This window comes from Xiphias gladius, chromosome 9 (assembly GCF_016859285.1).
Source record: "Xiphias gladius isolate SHS-SW01 ecotype Sanya breed wild chromosome 9, ASM1685928v1, whole genome shotgun sequence".
Taxonomy (NCBI): Eukaryota; Metazoa; Chordata; class Actinopteri; order Istiophoriformes; family Xiphiidae; genus Xiphias; species Xiphias gladius.
Window position 1 is genome coordinate 4,111,784 of NC_053408.1, and position 15,050 is coordinate 4,126,833.

A 15,050-nucleotide genomic window follows, 5' to 3' on the forward strand; every position below is an offset into this window, starting at 1 on the left:
TAAAAAGCTACCGCTTCCTTTTGTCTGCAACATTAGCCCCAGACACAACTTCCCAGAAGCCTTGTCCTCCGACACGCACACACACACACACGGGACATGAAGCATTCATGTGGCACTCATATCTCCCATGTGAACCTGAGGTAAAGAGTGTTAAGTTTGTCAGGAATCAGCTTGCATGGCATTGTGTTTGGGAATCCCTAATGATGCATGTGACTCAGATGGCTGGAGTTGCATGTGTGTGTGTGTGTGTGTGTGTGTGTGTGTGTGGGTGGTTGTGACCATGCAGGTGTGTTTTTTTTTTTTTTTCTCTTTCTTCTTTGTGCTTTGTGCTTCCTAGGAAGCTGTGATCTCATCCTCTGCTTCCCCCAGTGCTGTATTGCTCTCTTGTCCACCTGTTGGAGCTGTGCCCTGGGCCACAATAGGGGTGGAACAGCTGACTCACTTTCACAGCCAGCGCCACAGAGTCACACAGTGACACACACACACACGGGGCTGGATTATTTACTGCCACTAGGCAGTGCACAGTTTTTCTCTCAACGGTCTTTAAACTGGTGGAAAGTCGCTAAGTACATTTACTTATTTTCTGTACCTAGGTACAGTTTTGAGGTACTTGTACTTGAGTATTTCCATTTAATGCTGCTTTATACTTCTGCCCTACTACATGTCAGAGGAAACATTGTACTTTTCACTGGTCTGTATTTATCTGACGGATGCAGTCACTTGTTACTTTTCAAATCAAGATTCGACATTAAAACATATGATAAACTCATGAAATACAATACAAAAAAAGAAGTGTCCAGTTGGGGCCCATTAGCAAATCTTTCGTCTGTGAGTTGTTACCAGTTTCCCCAAATGTCATTCCAACCATATCCATTTAAAAATAGACAAATGGCAGAATGAGATGTGGTTCCTCACAGAACCAAAACATAAAACATTCAACCTATGTAACGTTTCCATTAATCTTCTCACAATGCTCCTCATTTATCTTGTGGCCCATTTATGGCAGGCTCGACGCCCAACTTGAGAATCGCCAGACCAACTCGAGCAGCTACGATTCAGTAATGAAATATGCGATCATTTCACATATGACATCTTTTACTTGTAACTGAGTATTGTTATATCATCGTAGTGGTGCTTAAGTAAAGGTTTTGAGTACTTCTTCTACCAGTGTCTAGAGAGGAACAAGTTTCTGATTCCCATTTTTTTTATATCATTTTTTTCCTCCTCATGTCTGCTCATGCTGGAGTTCTTTGTCCATCCGTCTGTTTATGTGCTCTTCCCTGCCCTCCTTTTAGCTCCAATAGAAATCATAGTGCTTTCCTGAAATAGCGTGTTGAGTAATGTCTGGTCCTTTTTAGATTGGTTCCTTTCTCTTTTTCTCATTCTCTTTTTCTCCAGTCATCCCTTTTCGTTGCTGAGTTCACTGCAATTTTTATATCAGCCGCTGCTGGCCAGCGTGTGAAAGCGTAAACAGGTTCTGCATCAGGCTCGCAGCCAGCTCCAAAAAAAACCCCACCATCACCCCTCCCTTCATTTTTCCTGCTTTCACCAGATGGAGCTTTTTATTGAATTTTGGAAATTTAATCAGAGCGAAATCCTCCTCTTCTTACTCTGGAAATACATTTTATAGTAACGGCTCAGTGGCGGTATATAAGTGTGTGTGTGTGTGTGTGTGTGTGTGTGTGTGTGTGTGTGTGTGGTGGATGGCTGCAGTCCGAGTCAGCAAAACAAGGAGGGCCAGCCACCTGATCTGCAGCCTGGCTGTTTACACATGGCTCCCATTTCCCCTAAGTATCCAGACCTGCAGGCCTCATGCGAACATCCTGTAGTGTGAATGGGAGGAACACATGCTAACGCCGAGCACTGTTTGAGCGTGGCCTTATGGCTTTGTCTGCGAGTGTGCTTGTTGAACTCTTGGTACCACTTGAAGAGGATTGTTTTTTAAGTCCTCCAGAGTACATGCAGGACAGATGTAACTTCAGTTAAATAATTTCCTGTGGCTGTGAAAAGTCTAAATCCACTTAAACCAAACTTGGCTGAACGCACGAAGGTCTATCTGTTAGTGGGTCCAGAGATGAAAATTTATTCAACTATCTCCACATCACAGAGCGTTCAGATGCTTTTATTGTGGAATCTGAACTGGGACTGACTCCTGTGTAAAGATGCCAGGCAGTTAAAGAAGGTGGGGGGGGCTTTTTTTATAAAGTAAGGCTGGTGAAATAGATGTGGCAATGCTGCGAAACCACGGTAACCATCTTGTCACCCTGATCATCTCGTCACCCGTCTGTAAGGTGCACTTATATACTTGGATTACCAGCATCAAAGTGTCTGTCTCGAAAGATGTTTGGCAAAGTGGATTACCCAGAAGCCTCTTGAATCCAGGGCTGGGTGATGTGGTTGAGATGAATATCACAATATAATTATCAGTTATATGGCTCTGGGAAATTGTGATGGGCATTTTGCAATATTTCCTGATGATTTTTTTATACACCAAACAAGCATCACTTAATCGAGAAAATAATGAGCAGATTAACCGATTGCTTAAGAAAAACAACAGCAACTTTAGTTTCAGGCCTAATCACAGTATATCTCATGAAAAAAAAACGCATATAAAATCTTCATATTTATACAATGAAGTGTGTTGTTGCATGTATTACATCTGACAAAAGTCTTCATCTGTGTAAAACAAAAACTGATTTTATTAGTTTTCAATCATAGTTTGAAATCTTTCATTTGGACATAAGGCATTTGCTTTGAGAATTTTAACATCACCGTATGATCCCACTAGAAGTGGATGAATGATGATATTTAATTATCGTGCAACCCTGCTTTTATCTACTTTGGTGCTGTTTTAACATAATTTTACAGTATCTTCCACAAGGTAAAGAGAGTCTGTTTTTGCATGAAATACAGTCGTATCAGTATCACAATATTATTATCAGTTTTAGGGCTCTCGGAAATTGATGTTTTGTTTGTTGCCACCTCACAGCGGAAAAGACGGTATATTTATTCCTATTCGGTAAGTCAAGAATGCAAATGTGTGTGGAAGTTGATCATGATCGGGTCCTTTGTTGCTCTCTTGTAACTTATGTAAGTCAGTCTGCTTCAGGAGAAAGATGGCTAAAGAGTGCAGCAAAATATTTGCAGCGTCGTCCATGTCTGAGCGTGTTTGCCTCATCCTGCACATCGTCATGCTTTGCCTGGTTTGTTGTGCTGACAGATAGGAGCCCCCCCCCACCCCTCGTGTCTTTCTAATTTGATAACACATCATTCACTTTCAGACAGACATTGCGTCATTAGAGGGCAAAAGGTGGGACACAGTTTTCTCCATGTGTTCAGAACAGAGCCATTATGTATGAGATAATAGAAGATTTAGTCAAGCCTGTGTCATCGGGACTCCCAAAGATGATGTAACCGTCATATCAACCAGTTTTATCTTTGTCATGTCATTATTATTATTATTTTAGAATGGGTAAAATCTTTGTGCTGAAACTCTTGAAACGCACAATTGAGGAATTTTTTTTTTTTGATCTTGAGTGTGAAGATGCATGTATGAAGACTGTATGAAAGCCTTACGTAATAAGTCTCCCTGCTCCGGCCCTGTTGCACGCAAGCTGTGCTGAAATCGGGGAAACTACCTCTCCTGATTTTGGGAGAAGATTAATGTGGGCCTGAGGGAGGGTGGATATGTTGTGATGAGCTGCGTCTCCCACAGACAGTCTGGTAGCTGCTGTTTAGCACTAAGCAGGCTTTACAAAACAGCGGAAAATCCCTTGATGCAGAGCCCAGATGTCTGAAGGCTGTGGACTGTGAAGGAGGGCCTCTGTCACACTGTACATAAACCAGTGTAGTGGAGGAGTGAAAGGTGGAAGACTTTTCCAACTCATTTCTGGTGGGTCCCCAAAAATCAAAACTTATGGTGATATGTTTGAGGAGAAAAGAAGAGCATTGTCACCTCAATCAGGTCCTGTTTGACAAGAACAGCCAACCTTGTCCTACAGTGGAGTAGATCTTTATTAGCCACTGGGTAGCACTAGTTCTCATAGAGTTGATAAATGGACAGCTTCACATTAATCACAATGACATGCCTAGTTTACCCATTCACCAACAGGACCAACATTTCATCTACCCCTTTTAACCCAGCCCCTCCAAATTTATTTCTCTTCCAATATACTGTATGCCCCCTCGAATGCCTGGGTTGACGCAAACAGGAAGTTTAATGTTGCCATGGATTTGGTGAGTCTTTTTGTCGGCTAAAGCTTGAGCCCAGTGGACCCATGGATGTACAGAAACCTAAAAAAAGAAAAAACCCTAAAAACAGGATGATTCTCGGGCAACTTCTGGGGCTATAAGAAGTGCCTTTTTTGTTGTTGTTGTTTATGAACTCCAAGTGGATTTATGGACATTTATTCATGATGGACATCGGAGATAATGATATCGTTGGAAAGTGTAGGTTACGCTTGTCTAAAAATAGGTGGATTATGTCTTTGTGTTCAGATTCGACTGAGTTATGACTCAGAGACGAAGAGGCTTAACATAACAGCTGAGGCAGCTGTTATGTGTCACAGCTGCTATTGTCGGCCATCTTGGTAAACAGGACAAATCAGTGGGCCAAACCACAATATCTAGCTTCCTGTTTTTGGAACCCTGGCATTTACCTGTCCCTTTCAACTCGTATAGTACGTGTGCTTCACGTCTCCCCCTCTGCGCGGCATCATAGTTTTAGATGTTGTCATTAACTGTTCACACGTCATGTAAAAATGCAGTGCGTAGTGATGGGCGGCAGCTAGAAGGCATTGCTTCGTCTTCAGGGGTCTTAAAGCAAAAAGGTGGGGAACCTCTGTTTTCAGCGATGGTGTGCTTCCAACTTTGTAACACCAGTTTGTGTTTGGCCCTTTTCCTGTTTCGACATGACTAAGCCGGCTCCAAAAGGAAATGGTTTTCCCATCCAGCACCTTTGGGATGATCTAGAACGCCGACGGAGAGCCAAACCTTATCGCGCAACATCAGTGTTGGACCTGACTAATGCTCTTTGTTGAGAAAATCCCTGCAGCCAGGTTCCAAAATCCGGCGGCTAGTTTTCTCGGAAAACTGCAGGCTGTTTAAAGCAGAACATTAATGCTCATGGTTTTATGAGGAGATGTTCAACAATCTCAAATGGGTGGAATATTCAGGTGTCCGCATACTTTTGACCACTTTGTTTGCATACAAGGGAAAACTTCGCTGCAAAGATCAGTAGTGATTAGTAATCAGTATGTGATATTAATCGTAGCAGTCTCAGTACCGAATCAGATCACGATTGTTAACCTGTAGACAGGTGGTTGGCAGTTACGTTCTGTTGGGTTCGGCACTGTTTTATGCAATCCTCTGACTTTGGTCTGACGTATTTAATAAGCCCCACGGAGAGAGAGCATTGGATCAGTTTTGCCTTTCAGGCCTCAGTCAATGACATGATTGTTGAGAACCCATGTTAGATTTCTGTTGTTGTTTTCCTCTCATCCATTTGGAGCTATCATCACTTGTAATTGCATCCATCTGCCAAACTGCCTAATCCAGTAGCTTCAGGACACTACTTTGCTCTCTTATCCTCAGTTTTTTTTTTTTTCTTTCCCTGGCTATGACGATTAACTCCTGACCCCTTTTTAAAGCAGAGGGCGGAGAATAACTCACTTACACCAAAAAGAATAGCCAAACAAAGACATTACCGGGAAATAATTTTGGCGGAAGCCGTGTTTGAATCAAGTCTTTATTTGTATTTGCAAGGACGATTTTTCACTAAACGTATCTGCTGAATGTGTCATCAGCTTTATATTACAACATTACAGAAATAAAAGAATGGACTCCAACCATACAATAGCACCAAGTCCCTGCTGTTCTATAGGAATTAGAGCTGCAAGCAATGATTATTTCCATTATCCTGCTGGTTATTTTCTGCAAATTTATTTAAAAAAAAAAAAAAAAAAGTCAAAAAATAGAGAACAAATTCACATTGACTTCCCAAAGTTACTTCTTCATATGACTTATTTTTGGACCAACAGTCCAAAACCAAAATATATTCAGTTTACTGTCATTTATGACAAAGAAAAGCATCAAATCCTCAATTTGATTGAGAAGCTGGAACCAGTAAAAGTTTGGAACTTTGCTTGAAAATGGACTTAAAATCAGTGATTCAATAATCAAATTGGTGCCAGATTACTTTTTTTTGTCAATCACTTAATCAGTTCACCTCTAACATTTATGTGCTAAATCTGTCATCAGCTTTGCGTTGCAACATTTAAAAAAAAAAAAAAGTCGTGCAGATGAGATGAACAAAAGCACAAGTGCCTGCTGCCCTATTAAAAAAAAACAAAAAAAAACAGTTTTTGAAAGACAAGATGTCCCTTACCCAGCAGCCCTAAAGAGTACTGCTATTACTCTAAACAAGAGCAGTGATGGTAATGAACTCAGAGATTTAAAGTGGAACAGCCACGGATTATCTCCCTACCCTTCATAATTCCTTTGAATGACCCTGAAGTTCAAACACATAATGATGTGACAACACGTGCTGGCACAGCTCATCTCAATATGGGCCACAGATTGCACCGTACACTACTTATATAGGACACCGTGCACACACACACACACACACACACTTCTTATTATTGACATAAAACACACAAAAATGGCATTTAATCCCAAATAAACTTAAAACGTTTTAGGATAAAACTGCACCTGCTTGAACTGAACTGAACTTGCGGCAGGTAACAGGCTGATAAACTTTTTATGATACATCACAACATGCAGTACGTTTCATTTTGGAATTGCATCAGCAATGTGCGTGTCTTTTATAACTCATACTGGATCTTCCTGTCTTGCTGTTTGCTACAGAGACAGACATGTAAAATGTCATAATTACACCAGTGTGTCCAGCCCCCGGGGTAGAGATGTTGAGTGTAGCATTGTTTGAGTAATGGTTACCTCTTAATTCTTTTTTTTTTTTTTGTTTTTTTTTCCGGGCGCTGAGAGGGGAGGGATTGTTGGTGAGAGAATGTCATAAATCGCTCACACTCCTCCCTAAGTTAACCATAAAAAGGTCCCACCCAAACAAAGATTGGAGACAGTGGTTGTGCTTGGCTTGGCTCTGTAATTCACATCTAAAGGGAGTGTGTCATGGGTGTGAGTATGCGTGTATAAATGCAGTAGGTTTGTGCATCTGTGTGTGTGTGTGTGTTTGAGTGGCATTAGGGTTCCTGTTGTATTTTTAGGTAATTGTCCCTCTTTAAAGTCACTTTTTAACATCAGGGAACAGCTGCCGTTGGGTGTGAATGAGATGAGGTGGAAGGTGGAGGGAGCAGAGACGTGCCTGCACCAATTTTACTAAAAATGCCGCAGCGAAACATTGCGCTGGTAACAATGCTGCCAAATCTTTCTATTACCGCCATCACCGTGATTATCGTTTTCAGAGGGCGCCGTGAGCACAGCGCAGCCCCAGTTTTTATTAGCAGTTTTGTTTCGATTTAGCTGCGAAAGGAGCGACTTTTTTTTTTTTTTTTAACCATGAAACAGAGAGACAGCAGGACCAGAGAACCAGGCGCCCGTGACGTGCTATGCTAACAGCAGCTTCCGGAGCTGCGGGGGTAGTTTATGCGGAGGTGTAACGTTTCGTGAGAGAGAGCGTGCGTGCGTGCGTGCCACGCGACTGACGAGGAAGAAACTCCTTGCGTCAAGATCGCACACGTTACATTCTTCCACACCCGTCGGCTCCGGCCATGGCGCTTGTTAGCCGTGGCGCGGAGATGGTGTGCGCACGGGCTTGTGAGAGCGCCATGCAATCGTGTCGGCCCCACGTGTTCGCTACTCTGTTCTCACGTTCTGCTTTTTGACTATGAACACCAAGCGGGTGACATTTAGTACCAGGTTCTTCCACTTCAGGATGTCTTATTGATTGGTGGGTCGGGTCGTTAACTTTGTGTCTGTGAAAGGACCAAAAAAAAAAAAAAGGTGTGAGGACTGAAGAAAGTGAGTCGTAAATGAAACGAGTGCAGGTGATCGACATTGTGCGGGATTTTTTGTTCTTCCACAACTATTAACAGCCCGAAGAAATCAAAAACCAGTGAACGGGGGCATAGAAGAGACAAAGACGATGCTTTGAACGTAGTTTCCAGTCAGCGGTTTTAAACTTTGAACAACCAACCCGCTTTTGTTTACGGTGTATTTCCAGATTCCACCAAAGCTTCAGTACACAGTTCACTGTTCAGTTTGTTAGGGTTGTTTTAAATTGCAGACACTAATCGTGTGACGTAATTTTACTATATTTTAACAGTAATAGGTGCATTTGGGGAAAGTTTGATGATTAAGACGATAAAAACTTTTACTGTGATGTTTTTGGCGACAACAATCATAGCCTGAAAATGTGATACCGACCCATCCCTAGATGGGAGTCGGACTGTGTGTCTGATCGTTCTTCCTCCCTCTGTTGCTTCATCCCAGCTCCACCTCCTCTTTCTGTCTCTGTCTCTATCTGTCTGTCTCTCCGTCGTTTCCTGGCAGCTCTTGGGAGTGGTCCTTTTGGGAAGAGATCACAAGGCTGTAGGTCAGACCAGTTTAGACACACTTCCCTTCACAGCTGGACAGACAGAGAGATGAGAAGGGGTGGAATAGACGATGTTGTAGAGGGAGTTGCAGTTACACCTGTGGATTTATCTGCTATTGCTCCAGCATTCCAGTTTTACGTACTGTCAAACTATAACTCGCTTTAAACTCAACTTCATCCAGTCTGTGGTCTCACGTGGTTCACTGCCCAATTCAGTCTGAAAATTAAAAAAGCAAACAGACAGATGACCACGTTACCAAATTTAAATCTGATTCAGTTTCCATGCTCCTATAAATAGCACTTCTGTGAGACTATTATGACCCATAGGGTTCTTTAATCTCTGTCCCGTGTGTCATTTAAATCCCCCTAAATGAGAGTGGAACAGATGGATCAGCCAACGCTGTATCTCAGTTGAACCGCTCCAACCGATCTCTTCTCTTCTCTTCTCTTCTCTTCTCTTCTCTCTCCCAGTTCCCTGTGGATGGATGATAGCATCTATGAATCATGTTTGTGACTATTTGTTAACTTACAGGTTGGAAAACAGCACCAGGCCCAAACTGATCTCAACTCTGCCTCTTATCAGTCTTAACTGTGCAGCTTCACAAAGAATTGTGGTGATACTGGGTGGTTTGATTGCAGTTTGCTTGTAATGTTTTGCTATTGGGTGTCTTGCAGGTGGGTGGGTCAGTTTTGGATTAGCTTGAGAGAACCAGATGGACACGCCCAGCCTGGGGTTGTTCTCCAACCTAATAATACTCAGACATCCCCTTGATGTACGATACAATAAGTGATTGTAAGCGATTGAAAGTGTTGATTTTTTCCTAAACCCCCACGTCAGTTTTTGAAACAATCTTACACTAAGTGATGGCCGTGTAACGGTTATTGGGGAAACCTCAAACTCATCCCTACGGTAGAAAGAAGTCTCCACCTGTCACTTTGTTGAAGAGTGTGTTTCGAATTAGCCGGAGTGTTAGACAGCGCGGGGCAGGTGGGCTCGACTCGGCTGTGTTTATTGCTCCCGTGTGACTCCACAATTGGTAACACGTGTGTCAAGTATAGATAGAGGTGGAAACAAAAAGACGATTCAGTCTAAATTACTAGGCTGGTATGTTTTATCATATTGGTGGCAAAGTATTGTCTCACATCACCATAAATCACTGTGGCTCAGCGAGTTACAGCCCTGCCCACAGCGGTGAGATACATGCAGAAAGTCCAAAGTGATAGCTGCCTCGGCATTAAGGGCATAGCAACGTTTTATGTCTCCTCATATCACTCAGCGTGAGTGGAATATTGTAATATATTAGATTTGAACAGTATTACCAAGCAAGTTTTGTTCTAGTTGGTGCACATGTTAGTTCCCTATAACGTTCTCCTGGGAACCAGCTCAGTGTCCAATATGTAAAGTACCTGTAGATCAGGTCATTGTGGGTAGCAGACAGCGTCACCTTCCTTGTGTGCGTACCCACTTGGGATCTCAGATGCCACCCCTCCCACCACGTGAACCATTGTTGACGATTCCCCCAGAAGCCATCGGTCATGTGGGTGCAGTGGGCAGCTCGCTGTGTCGGCCCACGCGGTGGGGGGTGGGGGGGGCGGAGAGCCTGTCTCCGACAAAGACCTCCGATTGACGTCTGAACAATGGAGCGGGCACGCAGCAGCCTCCTTCTTGAGGGGACGGAGGGGGCACAATGAGTCTTATTCTGCAGCACCAAGGGAGGAACGGCCAACGTGTTAGTGTAGCTGCCTGCGCTGTACAAATCCCAGTGAACCTGCTCAGTGTTTGCAGCTCGCGTTAGCATGTCGAGCATGTACAGTGTGACTCTGACAGATGGTCGTTTTTAAGTTTCTTGCTGGATCACTTTATCTTAGAGTTGCTTTTATACATGTAACCTAATTTAAAATGTAATTGATTAACTTCAGGGGCCATGCCGGTGTGTTTGCAAGTTTTAGCGTTAATTATATGAAATGTATCCTATATTTTTGCTTTGACCATTTTTGAATACATTCTACAGTGGTTGAATCTTTGAATATATTTTTCTTACGTTATGTGCAGCAGTTGGTTTCCATCCGGGCTGCAACTAACAAAATTTTTTATTATTGATTAATCTGCAGATTGTTTCCTTAATTAATGGATCAATTGTTTGGTCTATAAATGTAAAAAAAAAAAAAAAAAGGCCAATTGCTACACTATGGTCCGGAACCCAAATTCAGATTACTATCACATAACACAAACAAAAAAGGCAAATCCGCGCCATTAGGAAGCCTGAACGAGGGAATGTTTGGCATTTTTGCCTGAAAACGTACTTTAATTATTAATCAGTTATCAAAATAGTCAATAGTTAGTAATCAATCAACTAATTGAGTCAGCTGTAGTTTCCATGCATTTCTGCAACTTGCAGAAATGATCAAAAATCACGTGCCATCCTTTTTTTTTTTTTTTGTCTGCTTTACATTATCATTGCGTGGTGATGCAGTCAAAGTGGAGACTGGTTTGAAAAGTCTTCACTTGAGTCTTTTTTTTTTTTTTGGTCCCAGGAGTACTGCTACTTGATTTTCATACTATACAGAGGTAAATTTCTCAGCTGCGTTGTAAAGTTTACACAATTTATGGTAAACGAGACGTATTCTGCAAAATCCTCCATCATCTCGATCCTTGGGTGGAGATGAGCGTCACTTAAAAAAAAACGAAACTTGCTAAGCCTCGGCCCTGTTCCACCACGCTCCGGTCGTCCCACCCTGTCCGGGACACACGAGCGCGCTGCGTCGCTGTGTCACCATGTTGTGCCTGTTTGTGAATGGCCTGGCGTGTGGTGTGAATACTCGCATGCAAATCTGAACACACAAGGGTGAGCTGGTCTTAGTACGCGCTGTTACAGTCTCACAATCTGTCCTTGTGTGTTGTTCTGTTTTTTAGCTCTTTTTTTGTTTTTTTTCATGTTGGTGTGTTGAGAAATGACCATATATCAGTGTCCATGGAACTTTGCAAGTGACCTTTTGTTCCTGGAAGACAGATCTAATCTAATGGAAACTTTTTTTTTTTCTTTTTTTTCTTTTTTAATAGTGCCTTCTATTCAGCTTTTTGTATATTTTACAGTTTCAAGTATATTTCTGTCTGTACTGGAAAAATTTTATTCTTATCAGCAATATGTACACAAACGCATTACTAAGACCTTTTCAAAGTTTAGAGAAGATAATTCGGATTAAAAGGAAAAAAAAAAGTCTTTTAAAAAGTCAAGGTTTAGAATACACTGATAAATGAGAATTGTGTCATGGGCACCTGTCAGCAGCTTCACCATTAATGGGTTGGTTGATGCTCAAGGCTCTTTATGCTAAAAAAAACAAACTGTGCTCGTTACAACAACGAAGCTTCGAGGATTAGCAGCTTTCTTTAGTCCTCGGTTTGAACTTTAATGAAAGTATTTTACTCTCAAAAATGATATCTCCAGATCTGGCAAGTCTTCAAAGAAAGATTGGTGCTTAATTGTGATTGTGGGTTTGAAGCAATTGCCAGAAAAACTCAAATACTTTTTCATAGACCCATTAGAAACGTTTTGGGATAATATGCTTTCGGTCTCGTTTGCAAGGCAGCGGCGGAGGCTTGGCAGCTGCGAAGAAAGAGATCATTCTTCTGCGGAGAGAAACTGGGATCCTAGTCGTCTTTTGGAGAGGAAGGAAGTCAGGCAGGCGGCCTCAGGCAGAGAGACGGAGAGAGACAGAAAAGTTGTGTGAGTGAGAGAGAGTGAAAGGGAGAGTTAGACAAAGTTTGAGGGGGGGGAAGTCTCCAAAAGTATGTGGCCACCTGAACATTACACCCATATGTGATAGTTGAACATCTTGGGCAAACTATGGGCGTTAATCTCCTGCTATAACAGCCTCCACTCTTCTGGGTTCAGGCTTTCCAACAGATCTTGGAACCTGGCCGCAGGGATTTGTTCCCATTCAGCCACAAGAGCTTTAGTCATGTCCAACACTGGAGTTGGGTGATACAGGTCTGGTTCAGTCCGCGTTCCAGTTCATCCCAAAGTCACCAGTCAAGGTATTTTTATTCTATTTTACGTTCTTGACTCAGGACCCGTGGGTACATGGTATGGTGTACAAACAAAACCTACAGCACAATCATAACAGAGCAATGGCACCCAGCAGGGGTAAAATACAATAAAGAGTGAATTACTTAGAGGTGGAGCATTCTTCAGAAAGCCACCTGACCTACCTAACTTTTGACCCCTCCGACTGAAATGGCAAAATGAATATAAACAGAGAAGGGTGATTGTAAAGCTTCAATATAGAGGTTCTGGAAATCAAGCAAACCGCTCCGCTGCTCCCACCCGTCCCTCTCCCTGCTCTGCTATTCTCCGGCCAGCCCCTCACCTAACCCCTCGTCCCGTTCGCCGTCTCAGCTAATGCAGGGACCCGGGAGCTCACCGGCCTGCGAGTCGGCCGCGGCGACGTCTTCCGGCAGCTAATTCTGGCCCGAAGCCTCGGTGCGAGGGGAGCAGTAGACCAGAAGTGCGTTCGCGTACCCGATTTTGACCCCTGACCTCGGCATTCTGTGATTTTTAAAAACGGGGCGAGGCTCACTCAGAAACTTGAGGAGGGAATATCCCTGCACTGCTCCTAGGCCGCTCAGTCAATCTGGGCCACAGAAGCCCTTGACAGCACCTCTCCAAATTGGGATATGTTTTGGAGCAATTTTCAATTAAAAAATATTAGAAAAAACTTTAAACAGGACTTTGCCAAGTACTTTTCTCTGTAATTCATTGTGCTTACATTCTTGCATTCAAACAAAATATGATACTCATCTCCGAGGAGTCTGTCATCACAGAGGTTGCAGACCCTCTGCTTTCTATCCAGCCCTTTATATCTTCCAATAACCTTTTGGACTCTGGTGTCATTCGGCCTGAAGTTACAAATAGACTGCATGTACCTTTTGGCTTTCATACAGTAGGCACTTTCCAGCTTAAGTTTAATATCTCGATATTGATATCCACGGTGACACACATACACCAGAGCTGTACAAATTAAGCAAGCAGTTGTGCATTACCCTGCTGGGTTTAGTTGCTTAACCTCCTGGGAGCCTCCCCCAGAAGCCCATAATTCTCTCTTCTAGCCGCAACACCACGTGGGCGTCCTCCCGCCTTCACGCGGACCATACAAAGCCAGACACAGGGTGTCATTTCGTGTAGCCGTGTCTTCCACACCGGACTGTGAAAACCATTTTTCCATGGAACTGACGTTGTGCCCCGGAGACATTGTTATGTTTAAACAGGAAAGGGCTTTCCCCAAACTTGTAAGCACACTATTGTCCAAAATATCTTTTTTTTTTTATGGTGCAGCATAAGCAGAAAAACATGTCGACAGAGGGGTCCGCAAGCTTAGAGCGTAGATGCGCACAGCGCGTCTGACCGATGCCGGGGGAAGCAGAGAAGCGAAGCGGGATTTAACCCTGGGCACATGACTGGTTTTTAGCGGCAACCTGCTCCTTTTTCCACACAAGAAGTGTGGAAAAAGCTCGCCCACCTTCGGTGAGATTGTAACCTGCGAAACTGTGAAAATTTGGACGGATGGGGAAACACGGAGTCAGTATCATAAACATTATAGCCTGTTTACATTTCAGCATTGTCAGTATCATATTCATTTCTTCATACTGGGCAATGTTTAGCTTCTTGTAAAGTACAGTCAGGTGTTGTAATCAAAACTGTGAAATCCCTTTGTTATTGAAACACATTTTGAGAGTACACACTGAAATGGTCTCCTTCTTGAATATCCTCCACGATGTCCCCGAATGACCCCGAGAGTAGGCCTGCACTCGACTACACTCGCATCCAATTTCATTTTAATTTACAGGTTTCATTACCATTTTTTAGTGATTGATGAAAAATGACTGAATGATGATTTGAAGGCAATGTTGATTGCTTTTGTAGTTTGTTCGGAATTGAATCGTCACGGGCTTCCCAGTACGATGTGATATATATTTTTTTTTTTGTAAGGGGCTTTTTGGTGATTCTGTGACGTCCTGTTTTTCAGTTATTTCTGGTTACATGTTTAAAACTAAACTGCACAGAACTCTAGACTGATACCTAAGATGCTGAAAGGAATGGATCGGCATTTTGGAGTCATAACGGCGATTGTAGAAATCGTAGAGAGGCCCGGTGCCGCTTTCCTTCCATATTTAATATCAGATCATCTTCCCGAATGCCCATTTCTTTGCCTCCTCAGGTTTGAGAAGGGCAGGATCTACACCTACATCGGAGAGGTGGTCGTGTCTGTCAATCCTTACCGCGCAATGAACATCTACGGCCGCGACGTCATAGAGCAGTACAAGGGCCGTGAGCTGTACGAGAGGCCGCCCCACCTCTTTGCCATCGCCGACGCCGCCTACAAAGCCATGAAGAGGAGGAACAAAGACACTTGTATTGTCATCTCAGGTAACATGGGAAGCCCCCCCCGTGTGAGCCAGACAAAAAGCACAGAGATGTTT

The 15,050-nt window shown here is 43.1% G+C and overlaps 1 protein-coding gene across 1 annotated transcript in view; it reads left to right on the top strand.

The window, feature by feature from the left end:
* myo1d (myosin 1D) overlaps positions 1-15,050 on the top strand; it is a 104,907-nt gene that overhangs the window by 7,612 nt on the left and 82,245 nt on the right. Inside the window, exon 2 of the mRNA XM_040134850.1 lies at positions 14,789-14,997. Coding sequence (XP_039990784.1) covers positions 14,789-14,997 — 209 coding nt within the window. The remainder of the gene's footprint in view (positions 1-14,788; positions 14,998-15,050) is intronic.